At 41.0% G+C, this 18,659-nt stretch overlaps 2 protein-coding genes across 16 annotated transcripts in view; one reads left to right on the top strand and one right to left on the bottom strand.

Annotated features, from left to right (window-relative positions):
- The window catches only part of HELB (DNA helicase B), a 38,129-nt gene extending 29,329 nt beyond the window's left edge, over nt 1–8,800 (top strand). For 5 of the 7 annotated variants that reach the window (XM_073327858.1, XM_073327860.1, XM_073327862.1 and 2 more), the window contains 6 exons: nt 928–1,012; nt 2,846–2,905; nt 4,281–4,539; nt 5,702–5,836; nt 6,542–7,045; nt 7,626–8,799. In XM_073327858.1, the coding sequence (XP_073183959.1) occupies nt 928–1,012; nt 2,846–2,905; nt 4,281–4,539; nt 5,702–5,836; nt 6,542–7,045; nt 7,626–7,715 (1,133 nt within the window). In that variant the 3' untranslated portion in view covers nt 7,716–8,799. Of the gene's footprint in view, nt 1–927; nt 1,013–2,845; nt 2,906–4,280; nt 4,540–5,701; nt 5,837–6,541; nt 7,046–7,625 lie in introns of all 7 variants that reach the window. The other 2 variants (XM_073327857.1, XM_073327859.1) reach the window with 2 other exon arrangements.
- The window catches only part of GRIP1 (glutamate receptor interacting protein 1), a 550,719-nt gene continuing 540,763 nt past the window's right edge, over nt 8,704–18,659 (bottom strand). For 4 of the 9 annotated variants that reach the window (XM_073327853.1, XM_073327848.1, XM_073327849.1 and 1 more), the window contains 2 exons: nt 13,479–13,625; nt 8,705–10,536 (listed from right to left, as the gene is read on the bottom strand). In XM_073327853.1, the coding sequence (XP_073183954.1) occupies nt 10,303–10,536; nt 13,479–13,625 (381 nt within the window). In that variant the 3' untranslated portion in view covers nt 8,705–10,302. Of the gene's footprint in view, nt 10,537–13,478; nt 13,626–18,659 lie in introns of all 9 variants that reach the window. The other 5 variants (XM_073327855.1, XM_073327854.1, XM_073327856.1 and 2 more) reach the window with 3 other exon arrangements.

Raw genomic sequence — 18,659 nt, 5'->3', positions numbered from 1 at the left:
ATGGATAAATAGTTATTTATATCAAATTACTGTAAGGGGTACCATGGCACCAGGTAGTTGTGATGGGAATGGTGCAGAAGGCTCTATAGCTTAAGACCACTGTTTTCAAAAGTTTATCACTATTATCAGGAGCCAATTTGAGAGAACTTTAAATGAGGCTGGATTTCTAGAGGATAGGTGCTTGATCTGACAGCACCATGGGTTAGTTTTTTTGGGGAGCTGGTGGCAAGGCCATCAACTCTAGATTTTGCTTCCATCCTGTTTGTCAACAGCGTTCATTTTTTTTATTTTTAGGGTCTTTTGTTTGTTAGCCTTTGAAATATTTTACATATAGCAAAATACAACTGTAGTGATAACACTTATGGTTTGTTTTGGGTTTCTTTTTAAAGACCTCCTAACCCCACCCCCAAATATAATATGGGGAAAGGAAAGTAATTGTCATGGTATTAATGTGTTCCAGTTTCTTAAGAAAGTTATTCAGTGGACAGAACACTTACATTTATTTTCATATGGGCTATGTTACAAAGTTCAAACGTCTAGTTTTAGGGCTTTTTTTTCCAAAATGTAATACTTAAATCCCCGATAAACTGTCCAGTCAAAGGATAACTCCAGAGGTTTATTTTCTTTTAATGGGGGGAATATATTGTAAAAAGCCATGTAGCCTAGGGGAGCAAGAGGTTTTTCCCATGTCTTTTTCAGCACCATCGTCCCCCAGATTTGAGATATGGGACATCTGCATTGCTTGCCACAATTGTTATTTATTTATTTTTGTTTAAATGAAGCTTCCTATTTCAGGTAACCAAAATTTAGCACACTGGGGAATTGAAGCAGGTTAAATAAGCAAATTCTGTTTTCATATTGAATTGTATTTTTTTCTCTTAAATTATTTATTGTTCTACACACTTAATTTTCTTTGTCCATTATCAGATTTGCAAACTGCCATAAAAACTTTACTTGAAAAAGGACCTGGACTACAAGATGCCAAACAATCACAGTTCATTGCTTTCAGAAGGTATCAAAGCATGTGTGCAGACTTTGAAAGAACTCTTGCTAGCATCTTTGTTCTAAAAACAGAGTAAAAGAGACTGGAGGTGGTACTGGTGAAAATAGGCCAGTTATCTTCTCTCTCTGGCTTAGATTTATTTTTTTAATATGGAATGTTGATAGCTTAGTTTTCTACTGCTAATTTATGTGGTTCCTTTTGCACTATGTACTTTGCCAGAAACTATCCACATGGATGTTCATGTTCATCCTGGGGACAAGTAGCTCTCTGCTCAGGGTGCTTTGAGGACATCAACATTTCACATGCCAGTAGACATCAACATTTCACATGCCACATGAGTGATAACAAGCTGTCTTTCAGACTTGAATTGGAATAGCGTTCCTTATTCAGTTTCTGACTCCCAGCTTGTACCTTTTGACCAGCTTTATAAGCTAATTAAGATGATTCTTGGTCTTCTAAATTCCTTATGATCTATTTTTCTTCACAATCTAGTCTCATGTTAACGTTGTTAAGCTGTTCTAGTGCCAAGCAAATAATAATTCTCTACAAGCTTAATTGTCTCTTACGCACCCATATCTCAGTTTTTCAATTGTCCATATTACATTACAAAATATTTATCATTTTGTAATTTTAATTTTCCAAATAATTACTGGAGTATTCATTGTACCACACAAGGTAATCTACAGTGGGAATGCTGTTGCAAGGGGTCATGGCCTTATTTGTCTTTTCAGCCAGGTCTGTTGCTCCTAAGATTAGTTCATTGCCTGTGCACGTTTCTTCAGATTGCAATTGCATTTTTATTTATTTCCAGACTGCGTTAGTATCTAGGTGGCTGGTAATTTAAAAGCCCCCTCCAACCTCCAAAACTTTTTGCCTAGTGCAAATGAGACACAAAATCAATAGTTGAGAGGCTCTATTTCTGACTTTGCCTCAGATTTTTTGTGTGACATTGTGCTAGTTATTTAATCTCCAAAAATGGGATAATATCTGCCTGACTCTCACAGGAGTGCTTTGAAGCTAAATTGATTATTTGTAAAATGCTTTGCGATCCTCTAATGTAAACCATGTAATAAGAGAAATTGTTGATCTAATATCCAATAGGAACCAAGCCTGCAGCATTAAATTGTAAAGAAAATTGATCATCTTCTGATGCTTTTCTTGGGGGAGGGGCAGAATTTGGAGTTGTAAAAACCCCAAATTCTAAAACATTAGTAGTGATTTCTGGATATTTTACCTATATTTTATTTATATTGTGAACACGAAGTGGCTCTGAAGTTGTTTGTTTTTAATTTCTCTGGTCAGCTTTGAAGAGGATCTTTCAGAATATTTATCATCAGACCTGAGTCCTCTAAATTCTACCACACTGTTCTTGATTAAGCTCCATTTAAATGTACTATTTAGCAAATCTTGTGGGAACATAATCTGCAATGACAAGATTTTAAGAGTTCTTAAGACCTCCAAGTTTCCAGAAAAGAAACATGAAAATGCTGGACTCCTTTTAGTTCCAAAGAGTCTATGGACAGACGAGCACTAATACCTGAATATACTAATTCTTGTTTTGCTGTGCTGTCTTGGAAGCAAACCCAGTTTACCTAGGTATACTTTTTGCAAGCTGCTTGCCTTACAACTTCTGGAATTAAAATAAAACAAAACTGTTCTTTTTGCAGCAGCATCTTCTGAACTACCTCTGAATTCAAATGCTTTTTGTAATGGTCAGTAGAAGATTGTCATTGCTAAATACGTGTCCTCTTTCAGTTTGAACACACTTGTTTCTAGATAAATGTCCATTATTTTTTGTACATGCCTTCTGTTGGTAACATTGTGCCTCTTTCATGTTTGTAGGCAAGATTGTGATCTAATAAATGAACTCTGTTGTCAGCACTATTCAAAACATTTAACCAGGTAAGACAATGTTTTGAGTCTAAAGGTTTATAGTGTGTATACATTTGCCTTTTCTCCCTTCATCTTATTTTATGTTTTAAAATTGTTTCATGCAAGGGGCCAACATTCTAAATACACTAAATGAAAATATTTTAAACTTGAAAAATTGTTTTTTGTACAATGCGTTGTTTGGCATGTCCTCTAATTGCCACCTGAACAGCCAGCAGAAAGGTTCCGTGACATTTCTGGAAGTTTGATGAAAACCCTTGGGTCTTGGCTAGTGATCCTCTCTCTCGTTAAAAGAGGTGTTAATGTCCTAAAGTCAAGTTTTTTGTGAGCTGTTGCTCAGCATTAAAGTTGACCAGCAAACAATGAGTTACAGCTATTTTTTGGTGCTGTGACAGGACATGCCTATCATACTCCTGCCTCTTCCACAAACGCAGACCACTCTGAGACCTTCTTATTGATAACGTTGGCATATACTTTATTTACAGTGTCTGTCCTTCCACCAATACAGATCAGTGCATTGACACCTTTGCACTGTTTTCCAGCTTTCTGGCCTCTCTCCTGACAAGGGTTGGATTGAAGTGCCTCTACTCAGAGAACTCCCCTAGAAGGCTCCCCTAGCCGCTTCTCTCTCTCCTTTCCTCTTCCAGAACCTTTTTCTTGTGCTCTTTTAACCCCAGTTACCAGGCACACCTGTGACCAATGAGGCCCTCCTTGAGGAAACCTAATTGGTGCTAACAGTGATGAGAGTGCTGAAGCAAGGTCCACCAGGGTATAAATTTAGACTACAGATTGAAGGGTAGTATATAGTTTTATCTCCTGTTGGTATAAGTGAGAGAGAGGACTGAATAAATTGCTTGGGTAGATTATGATCTCTGTGTAGTAACCAAATTTCTAAGTATTGTTCGTCCAGTATCTTCTTGTCCCTGCTTATCACCCAATGGGAAAATTTTGCTCACCTTCAGGATGATTCCTGTTCCTGCTCATTGTCCCTCTGCCTCCCAAACCAACTATCTTCTCCCATTACTTGCCTTTCTTCTCTGTGCATTTCTCTCCCAAAGGCAAGTCCCTTCCACTCCCTTCTCTATGCAAGTTGCTAAAATGATCAGTTGCAAAATAGTCATGACTTCAGCATTAACCCTTCAGTGAGATAGGAGAGTTCTTACCTCTTGGAGCCATCACTTCAGATGGTCCTTTCATAGAGTCAGGAAGCCCATCTATGTTTATATTTAGAAGATTATCTTCACAATTACGAAGGCTAGCAATTTTATTTTTAAATGAAAGCTTAGTGTGCATATCTGAATTGGTCATATGAGCCACACAAATACGTTGAATGAATTGCAAATAAATATTTGTTTTGTTTCATTTTTTCCTGCCTCTCCTGATTCAGAAACCATAAAAATCGAATAGTGTTCCAATGTGATGACAAAATTTGTTCCACGAGAAATGCCTATCTCAAGGACCTTCTTCCAAAAAATAGCACAGCTTGCACAAGGGAAAGTGACTCTCAGAATCCTAATCAATGTGAATGCAGAGGATGCTGTGGAAGAAAAGCCTTCCTGAGTGGACAAAAGCTACCTTGTGATCTTGGGGGCAGTGCTGAGGATGACAGACGACTGTGCAATGGAGAAATATTTTTCATAACAGATGTATGTATTCTTTTGAAAGATTAATAATTAATCGTTAGGATTTACACAAAATATCTGGCTACAGTCTTCATTGAGGCACAGTTCCTTTAGCCCACAGTATACATTTGACATCACAACATGCTCATGTGATTCAGCATTCTTGTCACAAAAAAGAACTAGAATTGCAATAGCAGAGATTTTGGCAGAATGTTGTGGGGAAACTTCTTCAGCACCTGGCCTGACTTGTCCAGTGCTATGAACCCCTTGCTGTTATGAGTTTCTTTCAAATGTGAGTGTCTGGGTTGTTTGTTTTTTGTTTTTTTTTAATTGCAGTAAATATGGTATTATCTTTAGGACAAACACTTGGTTAAAAACCTGAGAACTGGCTTCTCCCTCTTGGGTTTGAAGGAAATGCTGAGGAAGGAGGGTTTATGGCTGCCGGGTAGTGGGACCAGGTAGGCCAGGGAGTCATTTCACAACAATTCAGGGGCGGGGAGGGACAAAGTTGCATCAGCATCCCCATTTTCACTTTCCTGCTGAGGCCACTGTTGCTTGAGGGGGTCAGAGGGTGGTCCCATCCCAGAAGAGGATGAGGAGATGGTAGGCTGGTTCTGTCCTCAGGAATATGGGCATGGGGTAGTCCTCACCAATGGCTAGGGGCTTAGCTCATTCTGCACTCAGCTCCAGATGCTGTTGTGGCTTTCTATATAGCTGGTGCTGCCAACATGAGAATTAGGAACCTTGGCCTGGCCCTGCCCAGCCTGCCCCTCAGTGGCCCCTGTGGGCCTGGGGTAGATACTGCAATACTGGCTGGAAAGGGGATATGAGAAATTTTGGGAAGGGGCAATTGGTCCCCCACCAATGAGGCCCCTGCAGGTAGGGACAGCAGTCAGAAACCAGATCTTCTGGGGACTAGTAGCTAAAAAGCAGGAGTGGAGACAAACTTGAATAAAGGACAGCAAGTTATTTCCTTACAGGGTGTTTGTTTTGAAATAGGGGAGGAGTCAACTGAGACTTCTATCATCACATATGCTTTCTTTGAATTAAGCCTATTGTGCAGTTGTTGTTGAAAGAACTGGGTCAGTTAATGATTCCATAGCTACAGCCTTTTAAACTGTGTACATGTTGATCTGATTTCTACTACAACCTAGTCATGAAGTCTCCTCACATGCTGGTTCTATAGGATGTAGAAGTCAATAGGTGTCGTTTATTGACCATCAGCAGCACGTATGGCTCCAAATTCACTGTGGTGTATGAGGCACTGAGGAGAGAGTGTCAAATAAGGCATGCATGGGCCAGAACTATTCACACATTTCAGGTAAGAACTGTAATTCAGCACAGTTATGTCAACCAGTAAAAAGCCTGACTGCAGTGTTGCTCTGTAATTTCACGGGAAGATTTGGTTTTAGGAGCACCCTTAAGACATAAAGTCCTTAAAGATAACATAGGAACAACTTTGGGGTGTGAGGGAAGGAAGTGGTGTGACACTGGCTCTTTGGTTTACCCTCCCACTGGGATTAGCTGAGTAGCTTTACAGTAAGTCTGAATGAAGGCACTGATTGATCCAATGGAAATTAACTTACTATCCAGTAATACTTAAAAAAAAATAAAAATGTTACATAAGTTGACTAGTCTAAATCAAATTCCATCATAGACATCCAGTATTATGAAGCATTAGTTACTCCATTTTCTGCAGGCAAGTGGGATGTGTGAATGTAGTTGACTTGTTTTGTTGTTGTGGACATGGAAATTGAAACAAACTTGAGAGGCCACTGCCATTCCTATGAGAAACTAAAACGTTGAGAATTTAGGCAAAGAAGAATCTCCTTCATTTACAGACTTGTTCAGAATCCTGCCTTCTAGTCCAACTTTGTCTACACACTAGTATGCACCTATGTAAGTAACTTCATGCCCATACTTCCATAGTTAACTGATGGTACTTCTCTAGTAAGCCCTTGTTTCTTGTTATTTTAAATACTTTTAATTTGTTAAGAGTTCTTAAAAATCTCTGTGTGTGTTTCAGGGTTCAGAGGAAAAAACAATTGTCTATGTAGTCGGGAATGCAGGCCCACAGCACTGGCAGCATGTATACACAGCTGTGACAAGAGGACGCTGCCGGGTCTATATTGTGGCTGAACCGACTCAACTCAGGAAAGCAGTTTCTACAAAGAGCTTTCCCAGAAAAACTCGCTTACAACAACGTTTAAAAGAGACCTTTGCAGAAACGAGCGACTTTCCAGAACACATGTCATCTCACCTAAAGGGTTGTTGGCAAAGTCAAGGGCATGATGTTCAACCTGGTCCTATTTCAGTAACTGAGGATATTCCCCTCTCTTCTGTACCTGTTGAAGATGACTTCATTAAAGCAGAAGAGTCTGTAGGTCTTAATGACATACAAACTAATAATGGGCGGTGGAGTACTGCTGAACTGCCCAGTGCAGTTAGTGAGACTCCTGTTAAATCAAATCGATGTAAAAGACAAGGCAGTTTTACAGATCGTTTTGAAAGTCCTTCAAAACTTACCATGGTAAGAAACCCTTTAAAGAGCATTTAAAATAAAACTTTTGCATAGAGCTGGTTGAGAATTCTTCAACTAAACATTTTGGCAGAAAATGCAGTTTCATCAAAACCGAAACTTTTGGGGGGAACGTATCAGTTTAATTACTCTTTTGTTGGGAAAGTTTCCTCAGGTCTCACATATGGAATGAATGAGAGGATGAAGCTTGTCAGAGTAATTAATGGTTACTGTTTGAACTAGTTATGATCTTAGAAGTAATATTTGATAAATTGTTGTTGATCGCACTGGCTCTTTGACTTGCTCAAAATTGATGGCTATAAACAACAACAAAAATTGTAGGGGCTGACCTGCTGTGCAAAAACTACATTATTAATATAAACTGTGCCATTTCTTTTATACACATTAAATTCTACTAAAGTCTCTCCTGGGGTTTGCCACTTGTGTATTAGTTTAGAAATTATTTTCAAAAAACACCTCTGTCATCAATGAAAATCTTTTTATGAAAATGATCCTTGTTGCATAGTAACATTTTACTATATTTTAAGTGCTATTTGCAGGCCTCATCGCTCTCTCCCTGTTTGTTTGACAGGTAAATGTAGAAGACTCGCCCCTTGGATCAACCAGACTTCAGAATCTGACTTTGAGGAGCCCAACTCCCAAGCAGCTTTTTGGACCTTAACAATCAAGTACATTAATATGACACTTAAATATGTTATACAACTCCCAATAAGGTATTGGAACAGAGAAATTCTGGAGGATCGGTCTTAATTTTTAAAATACTGTGCAAGTTTTTTTAGGAGCATCGTTTTTAATATGGACTTTTTATATTCAGAATTTAATTTGTGTTTAGCATAAGATATGGCCAACTTTTTCTTGAATGCTAAGATGTCTGTATATTTTTTTTATTGTAGCTGAACAAATGTCTTTTAATAGACGCTTTGAGGTCCTAAAGATCTGTTCTTCAGAAGAAGGGAATTTCTTGGCCCATAGTATTTAAGCCTATATAAATTGTTGATGCAACACAAAGTATTATGGTTTGATAGTGGCAGTCAGTTCATAACCATGTTAAGTCTTTAGTCAAAATGCATGGTATTACTTATTATGTGTATTTTTCTTCTGTAACCATGTCCTCTACATAACTTCATGGAAGTTTGGGTGTGACAAATAGGTACTAACTAGCATGTTGCCACCATACAGGATCATGAAGTTGAGTCAGATCTTGCTCTGAACAGATTGTAATGAAAAATAGGGCTTTTAAAGTGTGGTCAAGTGCCAAATGTGAATTCCTTTTACTATCCTGGATAATTACTTCGCTTGATAGTCAAGTTTTAAATTTGCACAATTAATATATACTGATATTTGGATGGCTTATATTTGCCTAGCACAGTGGGGTCCTGGTTCATGATGGGGACTCCTACGTTCTGGAATAATACTTTGCATATTTCATCATAGATTATTTAAAATCCCAATATTTAGCTAAAGAGGCTTGCATTTCTTGTCCTAGATACACTTGTGGTAGAAATACTTTCAAAAAACTGAAAAAAGATCCTGAAATGTGATTATCTCTGCAATAGTTTGTAAATATGCTATTTTTTCCTGTTGTCTAATACATACAAATACCATCTCGTTGTTAAGAATATTGTCTTCAAATCACTGTTTATTCCATTTTATACAGTTTTTTCCATACAAATATTTGCAAGTTTGAGTTCCCAAAATCCATACATAGACGATAAATATCATGCTATTAAAGTATTAAATTTGTACAAAAATACTTTACAGTTTAATACTTTATTTTGTTACAAATAAAAATACATATTTAAGTGACTCATGAACTTTGTTTTTACATGATTTGGGGTTAAATTTCATATTGACTGATCTTCTGGCAGTGCTGAAACATGAATGAAACATTACGCTTGTGTGTGCACGGCAGGTAAGCTTGTTCATATAAAGGAAAACAGCATGGGGGGATAGTCTTCCTAAACAATTTATATTGACCCAAAACAAATCTGGTTGTAAGATAGATATGAAGACTCTACAATTAATATACAAATTCAGTATCTTTATATTCACCAAATAACAATAATTACCGATGACAACTTGAATACTGGAACAAATCAAAGCAGCTGCTGGTGAACATTAAAAGCAACTGGCAGTATTTTATTGCTTCAAGGGGGGTGGGCAGGAAAGAATTTGTCATATATTTGTAAAATGTATTTACAATTCCAATTTCTAAAAACTTGTAAGGGTAAATATGAAAATGCTGAAAAAGCCTTTTTTTAATAGACTTCATAAATCTATTAGTAACCCTCAAGAAACTGTTTTATTAGTAAGTAAAGATTTAGATTTGTATGTCCTTGTATTAATCATTCTCATTTAAATGGATTTTACATCAGTCCTCCATTGCTACTAGTAGTTAATATAATATAAACATTTCCACTTGACTTTCTTTAAAAAAAACCCTTTAATTTGATTTAAATAACTCGTTTAATTTTTATTCAGTAATCCTTCATCAGAAGTTTCCCACTACCTAAAACATCTCTGCTTGAAATGAATCTTACAGTTTCAAGACGCATCCTGTCTAGTACTTCCATTGCATAGGGAATAACGTAACTTCTAATAAAATTGTAGCGCAGTTGGGCAGTAAACTTTACCATGCCACCCTGCAGCTTCCTACGTGCATCTTTGCTAAAACACTTGAACAGCACTTAGTGTGATGGCTGCACCCCTCGTGCTGCAGCACAACCAGTAGAACAATGGTTCACAACACATGACTCTAACCGTATTGGGGCAGCATACCCCTATCTCATGATCCCCTCACTCAGTAGCCAGCTAGCTTTATTAAAAAAACCAAAATCCAGACACCTGTGGAAAAAGACTAATCCTAGTTTTTCTGCTCAAAAACTAATGATGCGGTTAAGACAGGAAGGAGCAGTTCAGTCTCTTTTAAAGGTCTCCCTTCCTGCTACTTCAGGAAAAAAAAAAAAAGTAAGGCCATTAGCCATTTTCTTTACTCAATATCATGATGACTTCTTTGACATCAGGCTTAGTTGGGAATGGCACTACTCAGTGGCCATCACATTAAAAACCAAACTCAGTTTTTAAAGTAATCCATGAAGTAACACAAGCCTTGAGAGGGATAGTTAGACCCTCTGTGCTTTTTAATGCCACATGACATCTGTGCCTCAAGTGTCACAGAAATCTGAAAAGGGGATTTAGCACCATATATTGTCTTTCTTTTCTGAGTGTCCCACTAAAATAACTTGTTGCTATATTGTGTTTGTAGGTTCTCGTGTCTCCACACTAGCAGTATGTCCGGTTTGTTGAAGGAAGGCATTATTTTGGTCATTCCATTCCCCACCTGCTAAAGTTTGTTGATCTGAGGTCATCTTCTGAGAGGCCAGTGGGTTTCTGCTAATAACCAGTTCCAGTTTATTGCCAGATTCTGCTATAAGAGGCACAACTAGACAGCAGTCAAAATCTCTGGTACGAACATGATTTACCTGAAAGATTTAAAGTGTTGGTTTAATTTTATTACTGTTTTAGCTGTAGAAAAGAAAGCAACATAACACAAGTATCTAAAACACAGATGTTATCTAAAATATGACTGGAATATGTTAGTGGCCCTCTACATAAAGTACACAAAACACAGTATGGTTTAAGGAGAACAGAAAACTTTTTTTCTAATTGATAATCATGTTCTAGCATTAACTGCAATATGGTAAATATTGAATAAATATGATTTATTTTTCACTTGCACTAAGTTCACTAATATAAATGTAACAGATGACTTATAACATTTCAGTCCTCTTAAGCAGGTTTTCCCAGAATTGTGTTTGTTGAATACATAAAATATTTATATTGAAAGTGGTCAGAGAGAGAAGTTTAAAAAAAATTTTCCAACCCATTTTAGACTCCAGTTTCAAAAGAAATGTTTGTAGTAAGTTCTGCTTATGTGGTAGTTGATATCTGGTGAGAGCAGGGACTGCACTGATCAGGTCAGTGACTGACTACTCGTTCCTAGATGACATACAGCAATATCTCAAGAACAGTAAGCACCACAAACTGAGGAGGAACATACCACAGGAAAGTTGAAATTTCTGCTCAGTAGTGAGCATTTGTTACTCCCTGGGGGAATTCTGTACCACTGTGCATGTGCAGAATTTATGTCCCCTTCAGATTTCTTTGCTTCCCTGGAGAAAAATGACTTTGATGGGGAAGCAAAGGGAAGCCACCAAAGTGGTCATGTGACCCACCCCAGCAGTATGTTTCAGGTGCCCAGGGCAGCCAGCAGAGAGGTAAACCACTGTGGGGTAGGGGTGGGATTGGGGAAGGCCCATCAGATGGCTCCTAACCTGTGACGGTCAGCTGCTTGTCCAGAGGTGAGCAGATCGAGGGACGTGATCGTCCCCCTCTATTCGACATTGGTGAGGCCTCATCTGGAGTACTGTGTCCAGTTTTGGGCCACACACTACAAGAAGGATGTGGATAAATTGGAAAGAGTCCAGCGAAGGGCAACAAAAATGATTAGGGGTCTGGAACACATGACTTATGAGGAGAGGCTGAGGGAACTGGGATTCTTTAGTCTGCAGAAGAGAAGAATGAGGGGGGATTTGATAGCTGCTTTCAACTACCTGAGAGGTGGTTCCAGAGAGGATGGTTCTAGACTATTCTCAGTGGTAGAAGAGGACAGAACAAGGAGTAATGGCCTCAAGTTGCAGTGGGGGAGGTTTAGGTTGGATGTTAGGAAAAACTTTTTCACTAAGAGGGTGGTGAAACACTGGAATGCGTTACCTAGAGAGGTGGTGGAATCTCCTTCCTTAGAAGTTTTAAGGTCAGGCTTGACAAAGCCCTGGCTGGGATGATTTAATTGGCGATTGGTCCTGCTTTTGAGCAGGGGGTTGGACTAGATGACCTCCTGAGGTCCCTTCCAACCCTGATATCCTATGAAACTACAGCCCACGGGACTGTCCTGCCCAGCCGCTGAGCTCCGGTGGGGGAGGCTGGCCCCTCCCCCGCAGTCTGAGGGTGCAGTGCTGCCAGCGCTCTGGCCCACTGCTCTGGCCAGGCCGGGCAGCTGGCTCTGGCATGGAAAGGGGGCGGGCGGGGGCGGTTAGGTGGTGGGGGCCAGGCTGTTTGGGGGGCACAGCCTTCCCTACCCAGCCCTCCATATAGTCTTGCAACCCCAATGTGGCCCTCAGGCCAAAAAGCTTGTTCACCCCTGTGCTAGTCCCAGTTGGGCTGGGGAGGATGGGACTTCCTCTTCCCCTGCATAGTAGCTGGGGCCAGATCAGACCCATCCCCAGATTTCTCCCCCAGGTGTGTGTGTGGGGGGGGAAGAGTTTGAAGAGCTTCCTGCACCCATCACTCCTCAACTGCAGGTACAGGGAGCTGCTCCCTCATCTGCCCAACCCCTGGGCATACAGAACCCCTCCTGCCAAACCTCACCCCCCGCCCACATTCAGAACCCTCCCAATGAGCCCCTCTCCCCCTGGACTACCCTGATGAGTCACCGAGCCCTAACCAGCTGCACCTGGATCCCCACTCCTACAGCATCTGGCCCACCACACCCCGACCCCCCCCCACCTCCAGCTGAGCCCCAACCACATTCACCTGGATCCCCCACCATGCAGAGTCCCATTATCATTGCATCCAGAACCCCCCAACAAGTCCCTGTGCATCCAGATCCCCTCCACCCCCCAGATCCCCCACTGAGCTGCCCGCACCTGGACCCCCCCGCCCACACTAAGCCCCTCCACACTCGGATCCTTCCTGCCCACACCTGGTGCACCTGACACAGAGGGGCAGGGCCTTGTGGTGTTTCTGGGGTGGCCTTGTCATTGCGCTGTGTCAGGGTTGATTAACAAGAGGTGATTCAGGGTTATTACTGAAGTATACAAAAACATGGTTCACCTCACTGCTGAGTCTGTGTCCCGGGGGTGGGGGGGAACTGCACAGTCATCTCCCATCTCTGTGCAGCCAGTGGCCTGTGCTCCCCAATGCCATGCTGGTGCCTCCATTTATTTGACAAATAAAATTTGCAGAATTTTAAAATATGGTGCGCAGAATGCCCTCAGGAGTAATTTGTACACCACCTTGGTGTTTTGAAGTATCTGGCTTTATAGAAACGCTAGCTTAGATATTTTTAGAGTTTAAAATGTATTGGTACAAACTTTTCGCACCTGGAAGTCTGTCTGATTTCCGTTAACTACTATGATGCGGGATAACTGAGAGACACAATATTGTACCAGTAAACATATTTAAAACTCTAAAAAGTTGCACTTATTTTCTAGAGCGTGGTATAAACAGAATACGGGTAATATGGTCATTCCAAACTAGTGACAATAAAACATTATACTATCACATGTACATTTTATATATAAATCCCATACTACACTTACACCTTTTACAAAGTAAACTGTGTACAAAGTATGGATAGTGTTACCTGTAAAAGTCTGTCATATGGCTTCAAACCACCTAGATCCCCAGGTCCAGCTGGTCTAATGTTTTTAACATATACGCCTTTTTCCAACAAACCATCTGAGACACTGAATCCAAAGTCCTCTACGTCTGATTCCTTGTACAAAGTTACCTGTTGAAATAATTTAGAGATAACAAAAGCAAATGATTTTTCCGCATTTCTGTACTGCTGCATACTGTCACAGGTTTTTCTCTCAATGTTTATTTCATACTAGAATGATCATTTGCCTATTATTTTGCATTTCTAATTTGGAATGTCATTTGTGAAGACTTCTTTGGTAAAACTGTGAGGAGAATATTAATGTTTTTGTATACTTCAGTAATAATCCTGAATCACCTCTTGTTAATCAACTTTTTTACCCTGACTTAGCCTTTTTCTTTTTGTTTCTCTCATCTTATTCTCTGATTGCCCAGATCATTAGATACATGAATTAGAATGCTTTGCTAATCAGTTTTTGTTATGTACTCAGCACCTTTAAGATGTAGTACTTGGGTGTTGGCTAAATAAATGTGTGGTGTCATTTGTTTTGATAGTTTTTAACTATCCCTCTATTATTAACTTCAAGAAATTCAGTGTGAGTGATTAATGGTTCGAGTTAAAAGTTCGAGTTCTCCCTGACCGAGGAGGGGAAAACAGTGGCAAGAGCCGCCTTACAGGCAGCTTCTGGATGCAGCTGATTCTGCAGCCAGACCTATGGCCACAACAGTGACCGTGCACAGAAGCTCATGGTTGCCGTTGTCAGGTTTTCCCCAAGAGGTACAACAAACCCTCCAAGATCTCCCTTTTGAAGGGTCCATGCTCTTTTGGGAGCAAACCAATGCTAGGCTCCATGGCTTTAAGGACTTTGTGACCTTGAAATCCCAGGGGCTATATACTTCAGCAGTATCCAGGAAGAATTACAGGCCCCAGCAGATTCTGTTACTTTGCCCAGCCAGAGGCAGAAGCAGGCATAGATCTCCTTCGCCGGCCTCAGCAGGGCCGATGCACATCGCCTCCAGACTCTCGGCTCGAAACACTCATTTTGATTAGATGCTTGAGGTCGACATCTCAATCCTCACAATATCAAATCCATTTACTCAGTTTTCAAACCATCTGTCCCACTTCTTCAGTGCCTGCACCCACATTACTTCAGACTGTTGGGTTCTTAGCTCAATAAAAGTGGGATATACCTTCCAGTTTTTGTCTACCCTGCCTTACCCTCTTCCCCCCAGACCCTTTTCATGAGCAAATGAAAGGAGGTCCAATCCCTCCTTCAGGTGGGAGCCATAGAAGAGATTCCACATCACTATTCCCATTACTTCCTAATCCCGAAACCCAAGGATGTTCTCAGATGTATTCTAGATCTGTGTGGTTTCAACCACTATCTCAAGAACTTAAAGTTGCACATGGTCTCCCTAGCTTCCATCATTCCCTCCTAGATCTGGAGGATTGGAATGCTGACCTCAATTTAAAGGATGCATACTTCCACATATCAATTTTCCAAGGCCAGAGAAGGTTTCTAAGATTTGTCGTGAACCAGGTACGTTACCAGTTTGCAGTGCTCCCATTTGGCCTGTTGGCTACCTCACAGGTTTTCACCAAATGTTTCAGCTTTTCTCAGGAAACAGGGAGTGTATATCTTCCAGTACCTCAATGACTGGCTAGTCAAAGGCCAGTCCAGAGCTTAGGTGGAATCCAACATCCATCTCATCCAATTGACCTTCTTGGCTCTAGGCCTACTGATAAACACACAGAAATCCACTCTTATCTCAGTGCAGAGGACAGAGTTCATAGGTGTGGATTTCGACTCCATCCAGGCTTCTGGAAGACCAATTTTGGGCAATTCAGTCTTGATAAGATCCCTTCACACTCATCCAATCACAACAGCTCGAAAATGTCTGAGTCTTCTGGGTCACATGGCGTCATGCACTTACACGGTTTAACACGTGAGACTGCGTCTCAGACCTCTCCAAGCCTGGCTGGACAGTATGTTTACCTTTGTGGCATCATCTGGACGGGCGTTCACCATCCCTGCTCAAGTCCTCAGTTCACTGACTTGGTGGCTGAACCACCGTGTGGTCTGTGTGATAATGCCCTTTTTGCGGCCCCCAACCATCGATGTCTCTAGTCTCTGACGTGTCAGCGCTGGGTTGGAGAGCCCAGTTGGGGTCCTTCAGGACTCAGCTCCTCTGGAAACCATAGATCTTATCTCTTGATATCAATGTCAGAGAGCTCAGGGCAGTCCATCCTCTTAGACTGCTCCTGCTGCCGCTACACTCGGACCTGATCTCCCACGATCACAGTTGGTACTCCATCTGAACCTCCGCTCTCTTCATTTGACAGCCTGTAAGCTCCATAGCTGAATCTTGAGGAGCAAGTTTGCTCGGAGCAAGTCTGTAGAGTCCTGCTAGGCAGTAGAAAACCACTTACCTTGCAAAATGGAAGTGATTCTCCATCTTGTCCTCCCAGTGCGGAGTTCTGCCCAGGCAATCCTCATTGCAATTCATATTGGAGTATCTTTTGCTTCTGAAATAACAGGGTTTGGTTGTGTCTTCAGTCACCTAGCAGCCATTTCAGCATTCCATCCCTGGGTTGACAACCAGTCTGTCTTTTTTGCACAAGATGGTTATCCGTTTTCTTAAAAGGCCTGGAGAGATTAGACCACCAGGTAAGCAAGTCGATTCCTCTCTGGAACTTAAATCTCATCTTGTGAAAACTTACTGGTCCGCTGTTCGAGCTTCTGGCAATATGCTCATTAGTGCAGCTCTCCTGGAAAGCGGCCGCCTTAGTGGCCATCACCTGGGCCAGACGCATTTTGGAGATCTGTGCCCTCACATCAGAACCCCCGTAAATGATCTTCAAGGATACGGTGCAGTCAAGCAGTCTTTCTACCAGCTGCAAGTGAACAAAGAGGAACAGCACCTACACTCCGTGGATGTTAGATGTGTTCTGGCATTCTGCATACAAAGAACCAAACTGTTTTGCAGATCAACCCATTTCCTTCCCATCTCCACCCAGAGGATTTCACCCTGGATTACATCATGCATGTTACAAGCTGGCCGGTGTTCCGCCTCCAGCTAACCTGACTGCTCATTCCACAAGATCGCAAGCCTCCTTGGCCGCCTTCCTAGCTCAGGTCCTTATTCAGTACATCTACAGGGCAGTAACCTGGTCTTTGGTGCAGATTCTCGATGCTCTATGCCATCACATAGCAGGCCAGAAATGATGCCAATTTCAGCCACACAGTCTTGCAGTCAGCTTCTTCTTGAATTCCAAACCCACCTCCCATATAACTGCTTGGGAGTAGACTACATTGGAATGGACATACGCAAGCACTCGAAGAAGAAAAACTGTTACTAACCTTTCTGTAACTGTTGTTCTTTTAGATGTGTTGCACAGACCCACCCTCTGTCCCCTCTTATTGGAGTCAGACAATAAGAAACTGAGGGGGGTGCAGGGTCGGCAGGGCTCTTTATACTGGCGCTATGAGTGCGCAGTACTAGAGGGCTCTGGAGCCAACACGACGGATACTACTAGGAGTAAAAATTCTAGTAACTGTGCTCGGGGCATGCACACCTACATTGGAATGGACATGTGCAACCCATCTAGAAGAACAACAGTTACAGAAGGTTAGTAACTTTTTTTTATGCTGCATCTTAATGGGTCTTTTTAAATGGTCCTCAGCTAACTCAACTGAGATATCATCATTGAAAAAAACCACACATTCTTTTTGCCCATCAAGCCGCAGGCTTAGAGACCATCTCCTCCCTTCCCTCACTCTCCTGCAGGGAAGTACACTACTACAGGACCAGCACAAAATCTCAAAGCCTAAAATATTTTTCTTTTGCAGTGAAGTATACCCTTTTGCCCTTCATCATTGTGTAAGATGTGATCTTAAATCTTCCAGATAAACGTATAGTACTAAATACTACAAATAATTCTGTTCCTCCACTCGTATCATTACTTATCACACCTCAGATTTCACAGACAGCAGGAGTGGTGGAAAGGCATTTCAGGTATTGCTAAATGTATAGTCTGATTAAGAATAAAACAGATTTAGTATGTACTGACAACTTGATATATAAGGAGGAGTCCCGAAAACTCCTCCAGAAATCTGTTATTGACAGACTTTTGGTTGTTATATGGCAGTTATGTCTGATTGTTTTGATCTCAAGTATATTTCCAGCTGTTATTAGCACTAAGCCATTCTAGCAAGGCTAGAAAATAAAGGAAGAAAATATTTTTCAGACAGATTTTTTTGTGTACTTTTTCTGTGAGAAGAAAATAATTAGTGCTGGACCAAGACACGTTCTCTTTAAATGAGCTCCCTTCTCTCCACTCCACATGAAACATTGCTATCCCTTTGTAGTGAACTGCTCATCTGAGAAATCTTCACACAAATTCAATGTAAAAAAATGCATTGCAGGGTCCAACACCAGTTGAAACTCAAAAATGCCTTATAGTGTTCCAGAAAAGATGGTACAGTCTTTGAAGGCAGCTCTTTTCCTTTCAGGAGCTAAAGTGGAACCAAATCCCTCCTTTGATTAGCAAGTGAGAATTAGCACAGAGAACACACACACATTCTGTTCTATAGGTCTGTAGGAATTTCCATACTGGATCAGGGCAGGGTTCTTCTACTCCAGTATCCTGCCTTTGACAGTGGCCAGCACCAGATGCTTCAGAGGAATGTGCTAGAAACTTCACTGTGTAACATTCCGCCCATATGGATAGCTCCTTCCCAACTCTGCATGAGAATTTATATCCCTTATGATTTATCCTACCTAACTGTTGGCGCTCTCCATAGCCTATGTTCCTCATTATGCTAACAGGACACCTCCACTATATCAAAATAGCCAAAGAACAGGAAATCTTAACTTCCTTGTAACAGAAACTGACTGTTTTGGGGTATGTTTAGGTCCGTAGAAGAACCAATTTCAGGCGTTGATTTGATTGCTTATAGCTAAATGAACTAACTGCTGAGCAAAAAAACCCAACACATTCCACACAGTGATATAAGGTGTGGCAACTAACAGTGTAAAGGTGCTGCTCCCTGTACTATATTTGTAATTGGGGATTGAATAGTGAGGGTTTTTTTTAATCTATTGTGTCTGTTGGTGTTGCTATTTTAGGCCCCTATTCAGGAAAATATTGAAGCAGGTACTTAAG

This window comes from Lepidochelys kempii, chromosome 1 (assembly GCF_965140265.1).
Source record: "Lepidochelys kempii isolate rLepKem1 chromosome 1, rLepKem1.hap2, whole genome shotgun sequence".
In the NCBI taxonomy this organism is placed as follows: Eukaryota; Metazoa; Chordata; order Testudines; family Cheloniidae; genus Lepidochelys; species Lepidochelys kempii.
Note: the sequence above shows the minus strand (reverse complement) of the source record. Positions and strands in the feature narration are given on the sequence as shown.